General features: G+C 44.1%; 1 protein-coding gene across 1 annotated transcript in view; it reads left to right on the top strand.

Moving 5' to 3' along the window:
* The window catches only part of LOC138489264 (zinc finger protein 3-like), a 100,611-nt gene extending 84,324 nt beyond the window's left edge, over positions 1 to 16,287 (top strand). The window contains exons 2-3 of the mRNA XM_069616959.1: positions 5,541 to 6,414; positions 13,516 to 16,287. Coding sequence (XP_069473060.1) covers positions 5,715 to 6,414; positions 13,516 to 14,153 — 1,338 coding nt within the window. The 5' untranslated portion in view covers positions 5,541 to 5,714 and the 3' untranslated portion in view covers positions 14,154 to 16,287. The remainder of the gene's footprint in view (positions 1 to 5,540; positions 6,415 to 13,515) is intronic.
* Positions 16,288 to 24,461: the final 8,174 nt, after the last annotated feature.

The raw sequence follows: 24,461 nt of genomic DNA, 5'->3' as shown, positions 1-24,461 counted from the left end.
TCAGCTAGACCAAATTTATTTAGTTGGTTGTCTCTGTATACTAATGGCAGAAGTGTTGAGGTACGTCAGGGGTTTCAGTGTGGACATCTATGTGTGCTGCTAGACCTGAAAAACATAGCCATAGCTGCATTCTAGGGTGCATGGATGGGTGGCCGTGTCTGTGTCCACAGATGTGGTGTAAGGTATACGTACCATACGTTTGGATAGAATTCGACTGCAGTGTTCTTTTTCTCGGTCCAATGCAATTGGTTGGTCTCACAATTGGTGGTCTCCCTGGAACGACTACGGTAGGAAAGGGTTTTGAGACACCTGGATAGCGGGAGTGAGGCCTAAATGGGGATACAACATTAGACAATCCTACCTCCATTTTGGGGGCACGCCTAAAAGGGGGTACCACAGTAGATGGTAAAGTGCAGTAGCATCTAGATTTGGGACACCTGGATAGAGGGAGAGATGCCTAAATTGGCCAACAACAGTAGACTGTAAAATACAGTAGCAACAAGATGTGCGAAATCTGGATAGAGGGAGAGGTGCCTAATGGGGATACATGTCATAGCTCAGCGGTTTCCTTTGTGGAAATGGTGGAAGGTAGCACGTTCCATCGTGCTTTCACGCTTACACCACTACAGTAATGCAGCGGTCTTGTCTTTCCCAAGATGGCAGTTGTCCTTCTGTGTATACCAGTTCACTGTTTCGTTTGGTGCGTTGCAACCCTCTTCGCTTACTTTGGGGTAAGACGCTATTTTTCTTTCATTGTTCTACTCTGTTTTCTACTGTGACTGCTCTGCTTACACTCTCGCTTCCTCCCTGCCATTCTATTAACTTGGATTCCTCCTGGCCTGCCACTTCTAGTTACTGTTGCCCTTTTTCAGTTACCTGTCTTATCTACACACTCAGCCCTGCATTCTGATGGTTTATTGCCAGTGGGGATTATGGAGCTACACTTTTTCCCCAATATAGGATTTAGCTTGCAGTGGCCTTTGTGTCCTGCCTGTTTCATCAGAAAGTCTCAACCAAGAAAATACATCAAGATAGGTGAGGACATTAGCCGTTCAGCAGAATTTGGGAATACAACAGTAGATGGAGAACGATTGTCGCCTGATCGATTTTCCTTGCTTCCTCAGTCCAGCACTCTGATGTGGGGTCTTCAAGGAATAGAATCTTGCTTCTAGAGGTCCGGAAGGAGCCCACCAAAGTTTCAGGAGGATTCAATCTACTGAAGACCATGCACTGCACAATGGTCGCAGGTCCCAGGGTATTGGCGGTTTGGAGCCTAGGAACGTTGCAGCTCGTCGTGGAATGGCTCAAAATGCAGGTCGTCTTGGGTTGAGGATTTCCTCAGTAGTTTGTGGATGAAATGTCTCTGTTTCACCTGTATCCTCTTTTTATGATCTATTTCAATACAGCCTGGATATCTCCTCCATGAGCTCTTTTAATTCTTGGACAACACTCCTGGGTTGTGTGCTTTCTTTAAGGATATGTTGTTTCCAATGAGTCTTTACATACTTTTGCACTCTTTTGTCTCTTGTTTTATAGTCTCTCAATTCACCCTTGATTAGATCATGTTGGACTGGATCCCCTTGTATAATGTCTCTCTCGTGGGATCTTTCTTTAATGCTTTCTCTTCTATTCTCGTACTCTCTTGGTACTATGGTTCCATATTTCTTAAGACACGGCTTTAGGTCATGTTTTCACCCGTCATCCTCTCTTGGCTTATGAGAACATAGCCTCAATGAGCTCCCCACATTGCCAGTTAAACAACTTTAGTCCATGTGTCAATTCTATGGGACTAGGACGAGTTACACTCTTCATCCAATTTATTCCCCTCACAGTGTTGCTAGTTATTGGCTCTAGACACCTTTCACATTGGCAATTCAACAATCTCATTCCTCTTCACTCGTCTTTATGACTGGGACAATTTGTATGCTTCATGTGTTCCTTCCCCGGCTGCCTCTCACTTTACCCGTGTTCCCCGGTACCTTCAGCATGGGAACCTTGCAGGTCTCGGCACTCGCTCGGGTATTTTTCTTGGTGCTCAGTTTTCTTCTGCTTGGCTTTTGTCAGTGTCCAGTTCTTGGTTTGCCCTCGGGCTTCCGCCTACTTTGGACGCAAAGGAGAGGGAGTTCTGCTTGCTCCCAGCAGTGATGTTTTCAGCGTGGTTGTGCGGGAGCTTTGCCCACCACAATTTGCTCCTAGCCCCACCACCTGTACACCTCTTCTCTCTCAGACAGTAGTTTCCCCAATGCCTTGATCGCCAGTCTCCCGGCATCTCGCTTTGGCGGTCCTTGCCTGTTCGAAAGTCGCAGGCTCTGTGGCTAGCTTCGACACCACCCCTTCTTGGTGTGATCACGTTGGGGGCTTCTCCCATGTCCAATACTCTCTCTCCTCCTCTATTGGTCTCAGTTAAGTGCAAGGCTATTAAAGGGACCTCTTCTTTTACATTCTCTAGTTTTACTTCATGCATGCCTACAGCCACATATAAGGATGTTGCATTCTTCTTCCCAGTAGGCAGTCCCATATATACTGATAGTGTGGCCTAAGTGGCAGTCACTCCCAGTGGGTCCCACTTGCCAGACCCCTATGCAGGGTCTTGTGGCACAGGGCTCACCTCTCTAGCCTATATGGGGGTTGCTCCCCCTTGATGAGAAGGGGTGTATACCATTGAGTTGTCACAACAACCTCTGAAGAGCTCCACAATTGGTCTGACTTTGATTGTGATGGGTGTGGGTGCGATTGTGTGTATTGGATACGGATGTAAAAGGTGGGACTGGTAGGAGGGGGCAGGCAGAGGGGAGTACAAGGGAATCCCCATAATGAAAATGGTCAAAAATATGTTGACTGAATTGATTCGACCAAAATGTAAACTTTAAAAAAGTGGTTGATGTAACAACATTGAACCAGGGGAAAGATGTCTTCTGGTTTTGAAGAGTTCAGCATGAGACACGTGTGAGTTATTTAGTGAGGGACTGCAGTGATAAAATTACTAATCCCTTCTGAGATGGCTGAACTCAAAGAGGAAAAGTGTTAACTGTCAGCTGTCATGAGCACTGCTCCCGAGAAGCCAAGTCAAGCCCAGCATCCCCGGAAGCAGGCTCACGACCCTCGTCCCCGGCTCCAGCAAACCCCTATGGGGCCCTTTGGACCATGAGGCGCCAGGCTCATAAGGAACCTCAGTCATAATTCTTGCAAAGGTGCTTGGGTGGACCTACCTGTAGCAGACCATGCTGCATACTCACCTTTGCAAATGCTGGCAGGATGAAGTCCCCAGCCTTCTGCTGGGAGGAACTATTCCCTGAACTGGGACTACTTTCTTACCTGGGTGGGGCTGGTGCCACTCCTTAGCTCTGGAACACAGGAACTCTTTTACCTGGGCGAGGCTGAGGAAGAAGACACCCAATCACTCCAACACTATTTAAACCACACCCGATTGGGAAAACGTGCTTTGCGTTATTCTGCATCTGCAGCAGGACGCTCACCGAGTCAGCTCCAGCATTCCAGTGACATCTCCAGCTTCAGCTCAGCAACCTGTGGAAGAAAGACACGAGAACTATACTTACCATCCAGGAATCCAGACACCGGCAGAACCTGCAAGCAAAAGAAACATAAGGTTAGCAAGTTGCAACACGTTTGCAGCCGCGCTCGCTTACCTGATCCATCTGTGCTTTCACAAATTCTTCGCGGCCTTCTCTTCAGCAGCCTAACGGCACCTGTAAGGACAAAGAACATTGTTAAGTAGGAATCGGGTGAAGGCGGCCGCATTTACTTTTCTTACCTGCTTTTGTGCGCGTATTACGATCTCTTCAACCGCAGCAGCCCGGCACCTGAAAACAAGAAAAGACATTATTTAAGTGCCATTAAAGACTGCAAGAAAGCCTAACACTTACGTGTTTCCCCACATGCATCCGCAACTGGGAAAACGCCTGCAAGGTCCCGACACCTGCAAATAAGAAAAGAACATTGTTAGAGGTGCTATAATAAGGTCACAGATCATTATACTCACGTACTTCGCACGTGCAACGGCAGCGGACGCACAACGCCCGCAACATCTCAAGACCTGAAAACAGAAAACAAGGGACTTTATTGAGGTGTCATTGAAATTCCCATACCTACGTACAACCGCACGTGTCGCGCTCTCAGTGACCACGCCCTCAGCATCCAGGCACCTGAAAAAGATAATGCAAAGACTTCATTAAAGGTGCCCATCTCTTCAAGACTATAAACTCTTTATACCTACTGGTATCCGCTCGTGCAGTAACGGCGGCATCACCTTTTGGCATCTCAGCACCTGTGCCACTTCTAAGGCCACAAAAGACTTTGAGGACCTCCAGTGACGTAACTGGAACCCACGCACCCCTGCATAAGTCGCAGGATGGAGAGCCCAGCATTTATACGCCTAAGGTGAGAGCTCACCAGGACATTGGACTTTCGGAGAGTTGGCGATTAGTGAGGAGGAAGTTCAGCCAAACGGTCATTAACCCTTTTTTCTTCCGCCTGCAGAAACCTTACCCTGCAAGCCAGACGGTCAATAAGAGGGAGCCCAGTCCAGAGAGTCATCCGAGCTCTATGCTTCTCAATTGAAGAGACTATAACAGTTCAGCCGGGACCAGCGCCTCCGTGGGAATCAGGTGAGCGTTACATCAGCAGAGAGGTGAAGATGAAAGCCAAAAGACTAGTTCAGTCTTCCTAGGCCAGAGAAATAAAGGGTGAAATTAGAGGTACAAAGCCTGAAGGACTAATCATTGAGGGACTCAGACAGGGAGAGGGTTGGGGTCAGAGATTTCCATGTTGCAGGATTTTTTAAAACAGCCACTTTCCAGGTAAAAGGCGATCTAGGCGAGAGCAGATTTGTGAAACCCAAGGTCCTGGGGAGAGAAGGCAAGAGGGGTGGTTGGCAGTGTCAAAAGCGGCAGAGTGGTATGAAAGGATGACTATAGACAAATGTTTGGAGTGGTTTGCATCAGCGGGAAAGTTGCATGAGTGCATTCTCGGTGCAGTGTTTACTAAGGAAGCCACTTAGTGGATCTCCAAGGACATTATCCTCAGAGTACCTAGTGATCCAGGTGAAGACCACCTGGCCGCCCATTCAGGTATTATCGCCATTAGCCTTAGGTAACAGTTCAACCTAGTGCAATTTTGAGTGGGGGCGAAGGTACATTTTCACCAGGTATTAAGCTGCTCTATTATGCTCGCTCAAAAGAGTAAAAAACAAGGGAAAAATTTCAGTTTTATTCTCTTCTTTAAAAAAGCACAAGTGCAGCAATCAAGAGATTGCTTGAAACACTACCATGTACCAGCAGATTTCATGTGTTGAAAGCAACCTAATTGGTGGATACACTGCCCAGGAGCTAATACATAGATCTTTTGTAATTCATTCACAATTTGGTGATCATGTTGGTTTAAGCCTACAGACGAAGAGTGCTATATGTTGGTGAGATTAAATTCCTTGGGAGGGCAGATCGAGCAACATGCGACTAGTTGGGCATTTGTGGGCCAAATTTCTAACATCTTGTTTTTCTCATTCTGTCTTTTGAATATTTTAGCCTTGAAAATACAGTTTACAGATTGTGATCAGGGTGACGTGACTTCCACAGATTAGAAGTAATGGTTCGGAAGAGTGAGTTAAAAGAAGAGAATAATTCAGCTTCTGAGACATTGTCATTCCATGCACCAACTGACTAGTGAAGAACGTGTTGAGCCATCTGCTGATAGGCTCCATGGAGCAGATGAAAAGAAGCAAGGTTGAACCTTCTAGAATGAATTCTGAATGCTCAATCGGCTGGGTGAAGACTGATGTACAAGAAGGGACATCTTACAGTGGCTGTCCAGACTCCACGAACCAAGTGAATGTTGAAGAGGAGGAGAGTCCTTCCACCAGAGACTATCCACACTCTATCGAACAGCTGAAGAGCAACAACTGGGAGGAATGCTCTGGCAGCAATTATGAGGACACCACAGACTGGATTAAGGTTGAAGTAGGGGAGTCGCTCTCTTCGAGTGATTGTCAGAACTACTTGAACGTGAGGGTTGAAGAAAAAGAGGATCCCTCCACCAGATATCACCAGCACTTCATAGGCCGGGGGAAGATTGAACATGGAGATGAGCCATCCACTAAGCTTTGCCAGGCCTCCATTGACCAGGGTAAGGCTGAAGTAGAAGAGAATACCTTTTCCAGGGATTATCCAGACTCCTGTGACTGGGTAAAAATTGAAGTAGGAGAGGAAACATCTGGCCAGGCTCACCAGGACTCTGTTTGCCTTGTGAACATTGAAGAAGGAAACTATATACCTACAAGAGGTTACCAGGACTACAAATTGAATCTTAAGATTGTAGATGGGCAGGAACCACATTTCAGTGACCCTCTGGGCCAAAGGAAATCGGTGAAATTTGAAGATGAAGAGGAATTGCTTGTCACAGGTAATAAGTAATCACTTTAACCTTGTCATTTAATGAGGGGTTCAGGGCGGAATCATGAGGGCATTCCTACTGATAGGAATGAGAGGGTAGATAGTGAGGCAGGCCTGTGCCTCAGAAAATGGGGCAAAGAGCTTATGGGTCTAGAGGCACTATGTCTGCAGAAACATTGGCCAATAATTTTCAGAACTTGAAAAAGATTTTTGCAGCGCCGGATTGCCCTTCTGTTATCTCTGTCCTCCTTGCTTTGACTTTATTTCTAACTTCTCCCTGGATTTTAAGCCAGGCGTTGGGAGGATGTGAGTGACAGAAGAAGGAATTAGGAGGGGGAATTCAGGCTGTGAAAGAGGTCAAACCAACTTTAAGGAGGACCAAGGCTTTTGAAGAGAGGATCATACCCTTAAAGCAACTGCAAAATACTCAGAAGAGATCCCAACTCCTCTACTGTTTCCAAACAGCTTTTCAGGTAGAACACCTCTGATAGGAACTCTCTGGAGACTAATCATCCAATACGTGATATGTACTATGTAATTAATAACAAATCTAAAATACAAAACTCCAAATATAAATAATTAAATTATATCATCAACATGTACCCATTAAAAACTTAGTTTATTAAATTCTTCCTTTATTAAAAAGACATTAAAAAATCATCAATTACATTAAACATATCAATTTGGTTAAAGTGACTCGTGCAATACCATATACCTGAAAATATTTTTTTCTAACAAAAAGACAACATCAATAGGGTTTCAATTACCCTTAATATGACACTGACATCTGCTAGTGTTTAGTTATTTAAAATATACAATCATCTAGCACAAAAAAACACATTGTCATATCTAGGTCCTAAAATAGACAAAAAATATAGACAAAAAATGTCCTATTCTAGCGTCCTACTGAGTTTAGCAGTGATTACGCACCCAACATGTTTCGTTCTCGTCTGAGTTAACAACTATAAAAAGAACTTGTTCAGGGGAAATTCTTGTCACAGCGAGTAGTTCTCAACGGTTAACACATCACCACTGGATGACCAGCACAGAGAGCTCCAAAGGTAACTTCATTGTTTTTTAATTAAACAAAACCTAAGGAAACAGTCGAAACTGCTATCATTAATGCTGTTTATTTTTTTCTAAAAAGCTTGGGATACAACACCTTCAAAGTAGAGAATGATCTATAAACAAAACAGTCAAAAAAACAACGAGGGAAAACCGTGAGTCAGGGGATCCTCTTGAAACCAATCCTATTAGCAACCATTAAAAATATGTAGTTACATGTTATTCAAATAGAGTGCAGAAGGAACTGTATTTATTCTAAAGCTCGACATAGATTGAACCATCATTCCAGTTCAGTCTGACAAATATACTGTTAAGACCAAACAGTCATTTTGTCTAACAGAGATTGTGTCCCCAAATCGTGTACACTAGGGCCAACTACCGTGGTTTTTCTTAAACACGTGTTATATGCTTATTACCAACTCTTAAAGGAGTTTGTTATACAATTAAATCGTATACTCCATTTGCATCTGTATACCGGTAAACCGCGTACACTCACCGTAATGATACGCGGCTTTTGGAATAAATAACTTCCGTTCTCCGTGTTGTTGAATATGTACACGCTGTGCATCTACTGGTAGACGTCCCGAAACGAACCGCACTGGAAGGAAACAGTAATAAACATTTACTTCCCGAGCGGTGATTCGCGCACACCAAGCCGGTATTCAAATAATACGGCATCTCAATTAATTATCTCAAATTGGGCAACAAAGTCAAATTGGCCATCCGTGTTCTTTTTCCTCCAGTTAACGCCTCCAAACTTACAGCCAGCCTGTATCAATGCAGCTTTAAATTGCTCCCATTTAGGAGAGCTAGACAACAGAGTTTTACGTTGGAACATCTACTTGTATGCTGACTCGCACGCAATTAGAGGCCCACACCGGCAGCCATTTTGGAAAGATAAAAACTTTACAATTACCATTTGATGCAATATCTAGATCTTCTACAGTATTAGAACTGCACACAAACAAGGCCTTAAACATTGGCAAATAACATCTATAATGCACGAACAAGCACCCATTTTTTGTACAATATAATGACTGCATGAAAACGTGCCCTCAAACACAGTCTGCAGTGTCTAAAATACTCCTAGTAGACTATAAGTAGTGAAATACAGTTTGTAAGAGGCTATCAAAAATTTAGTCAATCAATAGTCTCTATAAGGCCATGTTCATTGGTGTTACACAGAAAAATCAACCGCTGTTCTTTATCCTCCGGTGTACTGCCAACAGGTGTAATCTGCAGTAACACCGTCAACTTTAAAGAGCCATATGTATGACCCTTCGCAATGAAATGTCCCACTAAGGGTGCAGTGAGTGCTTGATTTATAATAAATCTCTTATGCTCTATAATTCGTATCTTAACTTTCCCTTCTGTCATTCCAATATAGAGTTTGTTACATGGACACCAAATTTCATAAACAACCATTCTGGAGTTACAGTTGGTGAACTGTCGTTGTGTCCAATTTCTCTTGAGACCTAGGTCCACCTCCTTCGTTCTACTTGTGGTGCTACAACAGCTGCACATACCACATGGTGTGTGCCCCACTGGTTTTGGTAACCCCCAGGATTCAGTAATAGTCAATTGTGACTGATTAGATCTCAAGATCATTTTTTGTCAAAAGATCTTTCAAGTTCGCACCTCGTTCAAATGCACACAGTGGTGGTTCTAAAGGGCAGTCACCTTCATTAATAATGTGCCAATTCCTTTTGATGATTCTATTGACCTTATTCAACAATGAATTAAACGTGCTCACAAAAACGATTCTGTTGTTACTTTCCATTTTCGTCTTATATTCAAGAAGAGCTTCCCTATTGTTGTTTCTCGCCCGCTTACGAGCCCTCTTAACAATAGCATTCGGATGTCCATCCCCTCTTCTTCAATTTAGAGCTCACCATCATTGCTTCAGACTCAAAGGTCTCTTTCACAGAACTGTTGCATTTCAATCTCAAGAATTGGCCTATAGGAAGATTTTCTCTTGTGTGCCGCGGATGGCAGCTATCAAACAAGATTGTAGAGGTCCTATCAGTTGGTTTGTGAAACGGTTTCACTCTCAATATATTCTGTGATGTGTCCGCCCAGATCGTAATATCCAAAAAATGTATTTCAATTGGACTGCACACAGCTGCATACTTCAAAAAGATGTTTTGTTCATTAATCCATTGCAAAAAACTCGAAAAGGTTGTAGAGTCACCATCCCAAATAATCAGGACGTCAGCGATTTAACGCCTCCATAAATGGAGGTTCGATAAGTAAGGGATCGTTTTGTTGTTAATTACTGCCGATACAAAGGATTCAACATACAAGTTGGCTGCTGACGGGGCTACAGACGACCTCATTGTGGTCCCATGAATCTGATGGAATATGCTATTATTGAAGATGAAGTAATTCTCAGCCAGGGCCATTTCTGTACCCCACAGTATAAATGAAAGAGGATCCAGATTTTAAATAATTATTTTTGTTGAATTTCTGTTAAGTGTAAAAACATATACACCCCGCATGCATCAGGAAGACTGCGCAACCAAACTTTAATTCAGTCTTTCACACAAGCATCATGCATAGAGATAGAATGCCACACAGACACAAACCAACCAGACACACATTTTCATCACTGCACATGGCGAGCATTAACAACTTACATTCTTGTAGCTTTTGTATAGGCACTTGCCAGTTGGTAGCTGCACCACCCATTGGCCAAAGCTAGAAAGGTACATTATTTCATTCAGACACAGAAATACAAAGATTTCGGACAGAAGTTCACTCCATGACTACCACAAATGTGAACACCAGCACATGCACCCCTTTTGAAACACAAATGGATACCAACTTCATAAACCATCATACCAATCACAATCACTCACTCTTTATCACGCACAGACCATACTATCTCACAGGCCACATGCCATATAGTCCATTAATGCTTTAGTAGTGGTTTAAGGAACATAGGCTGGTCGTAATCTTCGAAAAAAAGATTTTGAATATTGGTAGTGTTTTTTATATTTTTTATCTACTTGTTCTTTATTTGTCTCTCTTTTTGTTATTCTCAATTTTTTGGTTCTATGTGAAAATGTCCCCAGAAAAATGTTGTCATGATAAAGGCAAAAAGTAGTTTAAAAAAACAATCCAAAGTGTGGAAATGATGCCAGTAATAGGTTAAGCAAATAAGCTAGTTTTAAATAGACAAAAGTACAAGGCTGTAACCTTAAATAAGGCCCAAGTGTCTAATGAAACCCCCACAATCACCCTAACTCCATTCCTAAACCTTCCCCTAACTCTATTCTGCCCTGAACTCTTACATTACACGAGCCCTTCAGCACGCTAGCAAATTGTATTTGAATGTTACTCAAAACAGAATAAATAGAAAATGAACATTGAACCTATCTCTAACCCCCATCAGCAGCTCACAACTAATGACATAGCCCTTGCCCTAACCCACACCCTTGCTCGAAAACTACCCTTAGCTTTACCCTAATGGCAACTCTACCACTTACCCATATGCTTACCACCAGCGATATCCTTACCGCCATGCTACGCCAACATCACCAGCCCTCTCCAACCTTGCTGTTCCTTTCTGTAACACTTACCCAAAGCATTCCTCTATCAGCCCTAGCCTTACAATAACCCCTACCTTAACACTAAGCCTGACACTTAATCTACCCTAATGACTAATCAAACCCCAACATCTTTACTCCAAACCCTATCCTTACCATAACCCATAGCCTAACCCTAAAACAGGCAATCGCAAGTCCACTAAACCTCCTTAACCCTGACAATTACCCTAGCAGCGCTACATTTCTGGCTACTTTTTAGCTGCATTTATTGATTACATTTTGCTTGGGAACTCTTTTACTGCAGAGGTATTGTCACCACAACTGTTTTACAGCCTACTTTTTTGTTGACTACTTTTTCACTGGATACACATTTTTTTCATTTCCATTCTCATTCACTTCCATTACCACTGCGTCCAGAGTTCCATATTCCTGTCCTGACTCTGAGACTACTGACTACTGAGACCCACTCTTATATTTAATAAATTTAAAGGAAAGCGTACAAATAAACCATTCCCTCTCCTATTGTCATGTTTTATTATGTCTCCAAGCCTTTTGCATTCCTTTTCTGAGCAGTCTACGGCTTCATGCAAGACCATCAGCTGACGTGTCTGAGGTTTAAGTTGCATACAGAGAAGACACACCCAAAGGTGTCTGAAGGAAAGGTATCCTGGGTATTGGGGGGAAAACCTGACCTCTTGACTTCCTCCTGCAGTGTTTCTGTACTAGAATATCAGCTGGTATGGGGTTTCAATCCCTCCTACCTGACTTACTCCCTGCCAGAAAAACGGAAAAGGGTGACTTGCAGGGCTCATGATTAATCACAAGTAGGAAAATATATTTAGGTTCAGCAGGTAAGGGGGTGATACTGTGGCTCACCTCAGCTCCAACCAGGGTATTCTGGATTGAGGGCCTTCTTCTAGCACTAGGTTCAAGGTTTGTGAGTGTATTTTACCTGACGCACCCACCACACTGACTGTCATTGTCTTTTTCTCTGGCTTATCCCCATAAAACCATACTACATTACATTTAAAATACAGACAAACATTAGCCATCATACACACTAATATCAAATATATATTGACCACTTTACATCCTTTAAAGATATAATTGTGAAATGAGCCATAAATAAATTAATTTCAACCTGCCATCAATACACAGCTCTGTTACGATCTATAACCACACAAGCTGCAGCTAAAATTCATTTAGTATTTGATAATAATTTTCCATAACTGCAAACACATAAAGCAAAACTTAAATAATGAAATAACTTTAGATTCATTTAACAGGAATTTCCTTTGTTGCCATGCTTTCGTCAAATATTGAGCTACCAACAGAGGTACATCTAAACTCATTAAAGATCTTCATAATTTACCAGCCTCCTTTAAAGTGTGCATCCTATGTTTATTCAAACATCTTTTCAGAAACCTTTTCCGAATATCACTGTAAGAAGGGCAACTAAACATACAATGTTTCACACTTTCTTCCACTCCTTTACAGCCCAGGCAGTGACTAAAGATAGCTAATTCCCTACTACCTGTATGTTTCACTACTGGTAAAATGTCATGTCTCGGCTTAATATAAAGAGTACTTCCCAAGCCCATATCTAAAATACCCAGGTACTTCTGATATCCCCAAAGCTCAAGTTAAAGTTACAGCCTTAAAGCAACCGTTGACAAGTCCTCTGTTTATGAATGGATTTTGGTTGTTAGTTTAATTTCTCTTGATATTGAGGCTGCAAAAAATGGATTTCCTTAATATTGAGGCTGCCCAATATATGGGATGATGAAAAAGAGAAGTTGCAATCCAAACATTGCGCCAAATTGTATAGTTTTCATTAGTATAAGGAAAGTCTCTTCAATGGTCTTTATTTGTTCCTCGTGTTATTTATTCCTCAACACGCGTTTCCCCACTTTTATTCAGTGGTTCATCGGGAGGATATTAGCAAGAATTGTTAACTGTTCCACTGGAATTTAATTAAATCCTGAAATTTTGGATGCACAAATTGAATTGGGGAGAAGGCAGTCAATGTTCTGCTGGCCTTTCCTTTAATTGAGAGTCTTTCCTTAGCCGTCAGAGGTCCCCTGTGCTTCGCTCGGGCCATGACCTCCCCTCCCGCAGTTGTTGCCCATGGAATGGGTGCATAATGCCATATAATTAACCCTCCCCTTGGGCTCCAAGGGAAGGGTTAATTATATGTCTCGAAGAATGCAATTCTATCAAAAGCTTTAATGAAATCAAGCCATTCAGGGTCCTTTTGATCATTGTAGAAATTACCCAACAAATAATGATTGTCTGTTTTTATTTCTTGTTGTGCAAAGACTCGGATGGTTTTATTTTCATTGCTAGTTGTCTTCCAAGTTGCTGGGGACAAATGTAGTCACTCAGAATCACAGAATGTTAGTTTTGAAGAGGAAGATAATTTGCATTATGAAACTAAGCCTAGTATCTGCCATGTTGTACAATTAAATAATATATTGAACCTCTGCTTCTTTCCACAGAAAATGGTTCCATTATCAAAACCGGGAGTCTGCATATGCACAAAAGGATGCAAACTGGGGAGAACCCTCACCGGTGGACACAGTGCAAACTGCCTGATCTCTATGTTAATCAGAGGATCCAGACCAGGGAGAAGCCCTGGGTAGGCACAGAATCTAAATCCCGTTTAGGTCAAATAGCAGAACCAAGGCAGCATGAGCAATGCCACACAGCGAAGATGACCTACCGGTGTACCGATTGCGAGAAAACCTTTACTCATAGTTCCAATCTGTACAAGCATCAGAGAGTTCATACTGGTAAGAAACCGTACCAGTGTGCCGAGTGTGAGAAAAGCTTCACTCAGAGCTCAAATCTATGCAAGCATAAGAGGATTCATACTGGGGAGAAGCCCTACAAGTGCACAGAATGTGGCAAGCACTTTAGTCAGACATCACACTTGAGGCGGCATCAAAAATCCCACTCAGGGGAGAGACCATACCAGTGTACCGAGTGTGAGAAACGTTTTGTTCAGAGCTTTGCTCTGTGCAGGCATCAGATGATCCACACTGGACTCAAGCCATTTGAGTGCGAAGAGTGTGGTAAGCACTTCAGCAGGTCGTCACACCTCAGCGGGCATCAGAAAACCCACACAAGAAAATGAACAGTGTAGAGAATGTAAGCTAAGCTAAGCTTTAGTGGCTAAACGGGTCTGTGTAAACATCATATTCCACACACAAGGGAAGGGGAAGTAGATATGAATAATGTTTCCGTCAAGTCTTGGCTGAGTAACTCTAGTGGTGGGGCTTTTTCTTAAAGAAATGTACACACTCTCGGCAAGACACTGACAATGACTCCAGTGGTACACAATGGTCCATTACGCACTGGAACGTATAATACGTTCTAAACCCTGTGCCTCTGGGTACAATCCAGGGGCCGTAGGAAGATTGTTTTTTTCTCCAGTTGATTTAATTGTCAATGGACCAACTATACAAGTGTAAAAGAAATTGAGTGTGCTGTGCCAAATGGTAATATGCAACAGCCGGCTAGTCTTTGACATTAAGACTCTGAGAACTAGCCTTCTTGCAAGGATACGTCCTGTTCAATATGTTCTGTGCATGTTCATACTGTGCTTCACCTCTATCGCACACAGTATAGAACACCACCTGGGGGCAAAGTACATTGAAGGAGCCCATCAGTGGGGTCCACTTTGGGGAGGGTCTAAACTGTATTACCTAAAGAGATTCTAATGTTTTATCAACATGAAGGTTTTTTCTGTAATGTACTGCAATGCAAGTAGCCTTTTCTTATATTACTTGAAGCGGTGTGTGATAAATATTTGACTACATAATATGGGCCTGGAACAAAAGCCATCTTTAGTGCAGTTTGAGCCAAACAGCACAAGATTCTACATGAAATCATCAATCCATGCCAAAACAAGCAAACGCGCACCACCTTTACACAATGCGGAACACCTTCCAACGTATAGGGTTTCTGTGAAATCCTCTGCAATTACCTTTGGGTGGTGGGGGGGTTCAGAAGACCCTTACGCTTATATTTGAAGGGATGTATTTGTAGCCTAAGCAAACCAGTGCTTAACGGCATTCTCCTTTAAAGGGCCTACCACACCACCCTCCTGTTGCATGTTCCTGCTGATAAGACCAACAGGAAGGCCGTCCATGATTTGAACAGGCTTTGCAATTTCTGTGCCTTAAGTATCCTTTTTTTAGTTTCCGCCGCTAGCTGGCACTTTAGCAATGACTAGCTAAAACATTGTATTGGTGTAGAGCCAGGAGGAGTGAGATCGAATGTGAGGAGCGATGCTCAGCCTGTGGGCGCTGTTTGGCTTTATAGCCATTCCCACCCACTACCGGCCTCTCAAGGCTGAACACACATCTTCCTGTGATCTCTTTGAGCTAGCTCTGTTACACAGCAGGGGAAGTCCTTGCCATTAAGGAACCCAGGTTTCCCGCACTACTGCTAACTCCAATCCCACCTGTGGATCCCATCATGGTCTTCTACACTACCGTGTCTTCCTATTTGCTCTGTGTTATTTCTTGTCTTGATTCTTCACACAAAAAGCAGGTGAACACATTGATAGCCTCTGATTTTATCAACAACCTTTGCATTTAAACAAATCCCAACTCTGCTTTGTTTCACAGCTCGAGGATATGCATTTTGTATTTTCCTCACTCTTACTTTAAATGAAAAGGCTCTTTTTGTAAAGGCTGGATTTGGGCCAAAGATGAGGTATTGAGCTTTATGTTTAAATGTTATTTTAGATTCAGCATGGTATGCTGCACTTACATCTCCACTGCTAAAGACAGTTCATATATGGTCTTCCGACATGCTGAAGCCATGTAGGTTGTTGGGTTCAGGATAAAGAACCCCATCACCCATTGATGAAACATTTATACTTGTTTCCCCTCCAGGTCAGCATCCTTTACCCAGTAGCTCTGCTTTGCTTATAAAACCATTCACCTTGGACCCACATGCACATAGCTGATAAGCTCAGGATCTGAAAGGCTTGAGAACTAGGGATTTGCTGCAGATGGTGATAGCTAAGTTCCACAAGCCATCAACACTGAGGCGTTTCTTTTTATGGATCAATGAGCAAAACTGGAGTTGTCACCTGCCAGTTGTTAAAATTCTCCCTTGTGTTGGGTGTCTCCACTTTTGGCTTGGTTTTTATTTTTTGAATTTTGTTTTAATTCATTTTGATGTTATTGTTGTAAATGTTTCTGACACAACTTGTGTGCCTTGTCCACGCTAAATAATAAAACAGTTAATAATCGGCTGTTCGAGGAATGGCTCTGTTGTCCTCGATCTTTACCGGGACCTCTACTCTATCGGTGCACTGCTTCAGGCCGCCATCTCTCTATACTTGAGGGGTCTCTACATTATGCGTCAGAATGCCATTTAAGAAAGAACACATTTTGCATCCACGTGATATTTCAACTAAAGTATTCTTATTCCTCATCAGAATGTCACATTTTGGGCTAGATGCAGAGTGGGGTGTAGGTATAAGCCCATTGGATCACAGCTTGCATTTTGCCAGGGGCATTGGAACTCGCCTACGCCCCCGTACACTCACCCACACACACAGGCGTATTTTGATAGACGGGTTAAATCTGCATGAAATATCATGACTGCCACCAGGCATGTCTCATCTGGCTCCTTCGCATCATTTGGGTTAATTTCTGTGTCACATGGTCTTTTCACATGGATCAAACAGACCACATCACGTGAAGACTACACGTGGTTCTTATGTGAGTAAATCTGTGCATAAGACCATATGATCTCGTTTATGGCCCCACACAGAACATGGAAGAAATGTCATGGGGTGTGAGTAAGCTCCACACAGGTCTACAGTGGAAGACCCTTAAACAAGCCCCAGAGACCCCAAACCCTGAAACGTGTGGCACTCCCCACCACAAATGTTTAATCCTTAGTCATTGTTTTACCATACTTGCCACTGTATAGTTCTCTCTTGCACGGATGGCTGCACTACCACCTCTCCCTGCTCCTGGCTCCACCATCTGGTCCCTGGTGCCTGCACCCAACATAGCTCACCCCCAGGGCCCCTCCTCCACATTCCTGTGTCCTGCCCTGAGCCCTACAGACAACCAAGATCACGCTCCTGCAGTCAGATATTGTTTTCATCTCTTTTTCTGACAAGCATGTCTCCTTCATTAGTCCTCCCCATCAGGCAGCCACCAAGAGCATGTCCATGGGCAGAAAGGCGATACTTGGCAGTCCTTGGGGATGGCATTGTGTAGGAGGTACCTAACCTAATGTGTCAACGATGCCAAGGCAATCAAGCGCCAGCGCTTCACAATCTGTAAGGCCATCTGTGACTCAGTCGGTGGTTTGGGCACCACTACTTTCAGCTTGGTCAACATCGAGTAGCACTGGCAAGGACTCAAGGGCTGTAATAAAAAAACGCTGCAATTAGAGCTTTGCCACAGGAGGTGATTCCCCACTATCCTGTAGATGTGGCCAAGTGAAGAGCAGGCAAGGGCATAGTCATTGATCTGTTTGGCCTTGATGGATTTGGGGGAGTAGCAACTGGAGCTGAAGGTGAATACTGGAGACATACTCCAATGTTCTGTCTCCTTTCCTCCATACTTTTGGGTCCAAGGGGACAGGACCAGAGCTATTTTTGCACAGCATAAAAAGTGTAATTCCACCCTAAAAGAATTTTTTGGGCAATAAGGCAAAGGGGGTATGGACATGGATAGCCCCACTGACCCCACCCACTGGCAGCACTGATCGGTCCTTTCTCTGCGTCAACAGGACTGGACGTTATGCACAGCACGGTGCATTTTCACTGTGCACTTCATTTTCCCTTTTCCCCCTTCATTTTGTCTCTTCACCTTGCTTCCCAGCAACAGTTAATTTTTTTTATTATGGGTGTTATGGGATTTTAAGTCTTGTTCGTCCTGTGGCATGCACTATGTGGCTGCGGTTTCCCACCGACTTTGTTTGGAATGTTTAGATTCCCATCACAGGTGGGTGAATTGTTTGGCCTGTCACGCCTTTTCTCATTGGCACTGTGTTGAAAATGATCTCTTTGGTGGGAAGTCTTCCATGCTTCACTGCCAGCACATATTAAGGAATTCATCTAATCTAAACCAACAATCTCACAGGTAAGTCAGACACCCTGCGCTAGTGGGGGGGATGCAAGTCCTTTTGTGGCTAGCCACCGCCCACCGGAGTGTGCTCCGAGGCCATTCCAGCTTCTACGGGTGTTCGTACAGAGGTTCCCTTGGGAACTGTTATCAGAGTTGTCTCTGAGGCTCCTCAGTCTCTTACCAGTGCTTCCAGCGCTTCCACCGAGGACTAATCTAGATTTGTTACTGGGTGTGCGTGACCCGACATCAAAGCCTACTGAGCTCAAGAAGCCTGGAAGTCCCCGACGGAAAATAGCTCATGAGGGTTTATCTGATTGTGCCCAGGGGGTATTGCTCCACAACAAGTATAATTCTGTGCATCTCGCACAAATGTCATGATGCGGGCACATAAGGCCTGTGTGGTTACCTTACAATATTGAGCAAGCTTTGTCCAAGAAGCCTCAAACAGCCACCTCAACTACTGTAACACCATCAAGGGAGCAGTGCCATAGCCCTCACAAAATGGCAGCTAGACATCAAGAAAAAGGAACACTTTGGTCACAGTGTGTCGTACTGCTGGGGAGATATGAGAAATGTCGTCAGCGAGTCCTTGTATACTTTGGGCTCCAGAACACTTCAGATCCCACTGCCTCCTGTAAGGAAGGCATGGTATCAACAGTAAGACAGACATAAGTGACCACAGTTCAAGGGTGTTTAATGAACTTCAACAAAGGTGTGATAAAGGTCTATCTAATCCTAAATCTACAGATGGGAGCAGGCTATGACCATCAAATAATAATAATGCAGTCCTAATGGAGTCTCTTCAAAATAAAAGGGGCTTTACTAAAAGAAAACGATTGCCAATACTAATAGTATGGGGTAGTGTTCATGAAAAACAAAGAAATGTTCACAAAATGATATGTCAGGATGTTCAGGCCATTGGCCTCCCTTCCACACGTTTTCAGCACAAGACAAGGCAGTTCACTCAAGCAAAGCACACACTCTGGCTTCTTCGGCATGAGGATACAGTTCCATTACCAGCATCAGGGCCTTCTGTGCCCAAGTCTCTTTTCCTATCAAAGTATCTTAATTCAGAGGGCCTGATGTACCAAAACAAAACACAAAGTTCCTTTCCTCTTATAAGTATTCAATTCAGATGGTTCACCCTGGAACCCCCTTAGCCGGGCTCAGAACCATTTTATATCACAATCGCTACTGTGGATCCCCCTTTTCAGGGCTCAGATCCCCCTTTTAAAATGTTCAGAGAATATCTTTCTCGGATGACTCACGGTTCACCCCGGATCCCCCTCAGCCAGGCTCAGATCCTTCATTTTAGACAATTAGTCTCCCTCAACCGGGCTCGGACCAATTTCAATTAGCATCAAACTATCAAAGACTTTCGAATGTGCACAGAGTTTAGCTTGACCCGTTGCTGGACCACTTCAATCTTAAAATTCCCTCCTCACAGTTTGCTTTAACAAAAACTCACAGCTGATCTCCCTCTGCCGGGCTTGGACCAACTTCATTTACAAGGTGTATAAGTGTTTGGACTTCATGTCCTAGAATGCACCTTTCATCAACGTTCACCATTTTGGGTTTGGGCCACTTGCCCACTTTACTTGGTGCCTTCATTCACGCACTCCGCAAGGGGTTATGTGGTTGTGGGTAATGGGTGAGAGGGGAATACTGTGTCTCGCCTAGGGTATTCCCATGAGAATGACCCCAGACTTCCCTACCGGGTGATCCTCCCGCACTGGTCCACCCCCAGGTTCTGGATCCAAAGGCGATGGCTGTGCCCTGGCCACCGAATAGAGGATTCTTGGAGTCCAAATAGGAGAATACCCCTAGGTTTCTCACACTCCCCAGTCAGTCAGGAGGCGTTTATGATGGTTGACTGGTCGCCAAAGTCAACATGCTCTATGACTTATCCAGTGCCATCTTCCTGTCTGAGATTTGGTGCACCACATCCTCCCAGGCACCCTAAGTGGTGCCCGACCCCACTTGCTTCAGCGACTCTGTCCTCCTTTCTTTGGTGGACTCCAACTGTGTCTTCTAGCTCTGAGGTCAGATTTTATGAAAATGTTCAGAGAATCATGCATTCAGAGCCTATGGTGGGATACTTTAAAAATCTCATTGGAGAAATAATTCAGCAAATAGCACATAATCCTCAAGTGCGTCCGATCCAACCACCAGTTCCATAACCTTAGCTCTAGCTCCTATACCAATAATGGGCAATTAACTGGCTGAACCAATGGTGACACCTCGGCTTCAGAGCCTGCACCTCCATTGCCACCTCCACCAGTTCCGGTTGCACAAGTATGTGCCAGCCCCTCTGGACCAACCTCTTAAAGAGGATACAGTTACCCCAAAAGACACTGATGAGGAAAGTGGAGGGTTCATGAACTCCTAGGCTGGCAGGTACTGCAAAAAACAGTATTCCTCTGACAAAACTTCCATTCTTTTCAAAAGAATGTCTTGGCTGAAGATAAGAGATTGTGGAGAACTCCATATCCACAGTAAGTAAAACATTGAAACTTGCTACCAGGAATATCAGTCTGACCCTCCTGGGCTCACAACAAATCCACAACCAATCTTCGGTGGCAGCAACACTTTTCTCAAAACTACTCAAACAACTTCTTTTGGAGCTCAGTCTACTCCACTTTCAAAGGAAGATACATTGATAGAGTCTTAAAGGAATGGTTTGGTCAAAAAATGTTATTGTCCCTACGGGTCGGCCATGTGTTTTTAAGCCTAAGTCGCACGATTTTAGAAAAATGTCCTATGGACCTTACCCGAGTTTTCCTCCATTAAACGCACGCGAAAACAGGCACCAGGCCGCTGCCATTTTGTGATAATCCTATCACTTGCCCCATCGCCCTGGCTGACCTGCTTTTGCGGCACTAAATCATATCCCCTGCCCCTGAGCCTGTCATCAGCAGACGCGTACCGCCCATTTCACAACGCCAAAGCACGTCTCGTATCAACAATCGCTGCGCTTCAGCTAATTACGTGTCGCCATGGAAACGGCAGGAAGCCTCTTTACTCAATAAGTATAAACTGACAGTTTCACAACACACAGCAGCAGATTTTCGATTCCATTCCTCTCTCTGTGTTACTTTGAGTATTCTGTGACTCGTTTCTGTGCTCTGGTCAGCTACCTTCGTTGCTTGTAGCCCGTGTGAACAGATACAAGTACCACCGCTATAAATTATTTTCGTTTGTTTACCACACAATGGCTACAATAATGCCCTACATGTATGAGCCCGAGTATTAAAGGCGGGACTACTGGAAAGGGAAACATGCGAAAACGATGGGGCTTCGGACGGCAGTTGGCAGGACAAATCAACGGATGAAGACACTGGACCTAGTCGCATGGACGGTGTTTCCACCTGGTGCACATGCAATCGGTGCGACCTAATGCCAACCGAGGATGAGAACTGCTGCTGCTGTGAAAACTCGGGATGCGTGGCCTACATTTCGGAAGTCGAGCCACGGCCGCAATGCATCACCGAGCTGCCAGACTTCAGGGCAGCCTGCCTCACACGGTCCGTGTTGAGGATAATGATGGTGCTTATGCACGAACTTTGCGCAACTGTTTGTCCTCGTAACCCAAGTAACGAGTAAGTATACTCTGCTTGTGATGCCACTCCTATTTCTTGGTCTTCTACTATATCCAAAATTACATATACATATCATGCTATCGCATGAAAGCTGTTCAATAGCGTGCAGTCTCTAGATAGCATTTGTCCAAGCAGAATGCCATTAGTTACAAGAATTGTCATTGACAACAAACGTTTAATAAACTTATCTTGTTCATTTAAAAACAGTTTGTATCATTCTTTTTCAGAGGTGGTACCGGCTGGTGGCCTATCGTTCCTTTACATGGTGGCTTCACGGGAGGCTTGGACACCGCGTTCGAAGAGTAATACCCGCCTTTGCCATTCGTGCGATAAGAGAAACTTTCCGAGTGACAGCGGTCAGTACAGGGGATTTTCCCTCGCTGTGCTTCAACCTGACCTGTACAATGTGTAAAGTCTTGTATTTTTGTGCCATCAAAATAAGATACAAAATAAAACACCACATATATTTCAACAACGGTTATTTCAATTTTTTAAATGAATGAAGTGTCTCGCCATTCAAGGATGGACGTCATACATCTGTGCTCCGAATGGGTGAAGGTCAGGTCGCTGTGAAGCGGGGTGGTCACTATCTAAGCTAACATAATATATTCTCAATAATGCATGCACTAAATAACACTTGTTCAAAGTCTTTCAGTAGGTTATGTCTCTATAAAAGTCACACATATATCTATACTATCTATTAACATTGGATTATACAGGCCTTAGGTTAAGGGTCTTGACCACTATAATACACTGGTTGAAGTGTGGGTCTGTGCTCACAAGAATCTCTGGTATGTGTCATTTGTTATTGATAGGCAACGATATACTGTGGTAGGGGTCTAATGTTAGTTGGGGATCTGCTAGGTGGGCATCATGGCGTGGTCAGTGGTCTGGCACATGAAGAGAATACCTTGCAGGGACACAGGGTCAGAATGGCAGTAAATTTCCACTGGCGAGGGTGCATGGGCAAGGACACGTTTGTGGAGATGAACGAGCTATGTGCTTAGTTCAGGCTGGTTCACATGCAGGACAGTGATCTCAGAGGAAGAGTAATGTGTTACATTTATTAGCTGTTGTAAATACCTCCGGAGTTTTCCTCCAGTCAGAGTGGGAACGAGGGTGGGGGCCATGTGCTCTGCGCGCTGTACTATCGCAGTGAGGCCTGGTCACCAAGATGGAGTCGAAAGGGTGTACAAAAATGGATGCCCCATGTCCTGCTCACTGGTCCCATCTACGCGAATGTCAACCGAAGTTAACATCACATAAGGGCAAGGGGCGAACCCACTACTGGAGGCACTTGGTCCGAGTTTCTACTAAGAAGTAAAGAATGAGAGGGGCCTGATGGCCCCTCGCTCCCACACACTTGCCTGCACGCCCACCGGCCCATCCATCCACCCCCCCTCCCCTATCAAAGGCATTTCGCACCCGTGGATGAGCGCTGCCATGGTGTGCTGTCAGGGGCGATAACGGCCAAGGTGAGAAACACCATGTACACTTCAAAAGGTATCCCACGCCAAAGGGGCAATCGCTCACATGGCCTCCTCAGACCTTGTGTCTCCAGGCAGGCCTCCCCTGAGGCAGGCCGCCCCCCTGCAATCCACATAAGTGTGTCTCCATTCAGCAGTCTTCCTGTGCCTTGTCTGCACGCCCACCGGCCCATCCATCCATCCCCCTCCCCTATCAAAGGCATTTCGCACCCGTGGATGCCATGGTGTGCTGTCAGGGGCGATAACGGCCAAGGTGCCAAACACCATGTACACTTCAAAAGGTATCCCACGTCTAGGGGCAATCGCTCACATGGCCTCCTTAGACCCCGTGTCTCCAGGCAGGCCAAGACTGACGCTGGCCGCCCCCCAGCAAACCACATAATACCATGACATACACACCTCATTCATTCACAAACACACCCCTGTTTCTAATACTTTATAAACCACTTGATATGTCTCATGAGAACATCTTTGTGCTTTGCAAGTCAACTCCTGAACGTTCTACCTGAGAAGCACTGAGATCTATGCTAATCTGCTCGTCGTCATGCCATCTGTGACCGCTTCGAGCAAACTCGTCAGTGTGCTACCTGTGGCCATCTACCTGTTCTCCTGCAACATACCGCTCGGCCTGCTGAATCCAACTGTTTATTGGTCAAGGTAAGGCCATGTATCCTAGTCATAATTCGGTCATTTTTAAATTTCTATCTATTTGCGATTAGAGTACCCAATAGTGCTATGTTCATTTGGCTCAATGCTATTGACTTGAGTTTCAATTGTTATGCTACCGATAGATCTATTTATTTTCATCTGTGTCAATTGTCATCGAATTGCATCCTTCGGGGGTCCAGTCTATAATGTAAGCATATTTCCTTCTCGTGCAAGAAAGAACACATGTTCAGAGTTTAGTCACATCATTTACAAATTTCTGCAATTTATGCAAACACTAAGCCGCACATGATGAACTGGTATAGTTCCGGCGAGTAAAACAAACTTTGCATTGAACATTGTATGGTTCATTTACTTTTGTATCACATTTTTATTCACCAAGATTGTTTAATAATGTCGATATTTACTTTTCAGAATTTTCAACAATGCCTGCCTGTTCGATTAGCGGTTGCCCTTCGAAGACCCATGCTAAATTTGAAGGCACTAGAATGCATGTATTCCCGAAAACTGTTGATCGAATAAGAGAATGAGTCAGACATTGCGGATATCCACTGCATGAGCTTGAAAGTAGAGTCCAACAAGTCTT

This window comes from Ambystoma mexicanum, chromosome 9, assembly GCF_040938575.1.
Source record: "Ambystoma mexicanum isolate Mex_15411 chromosome 9, UKY_AmexF1_1, whole genome shotgun sequence".
Lineage (NCBI taxonomy): Eukaryota > Metazoa > Chordata > Amphibia > Caudata > Ambystomatidae > Ambystoma > Ambystoma mexicanum.
The sequence above is the reverse complement of the archived record's forward strand: the minus strand, read 5'-3'. Positions and strand labels throughout refer to the sequence as shown.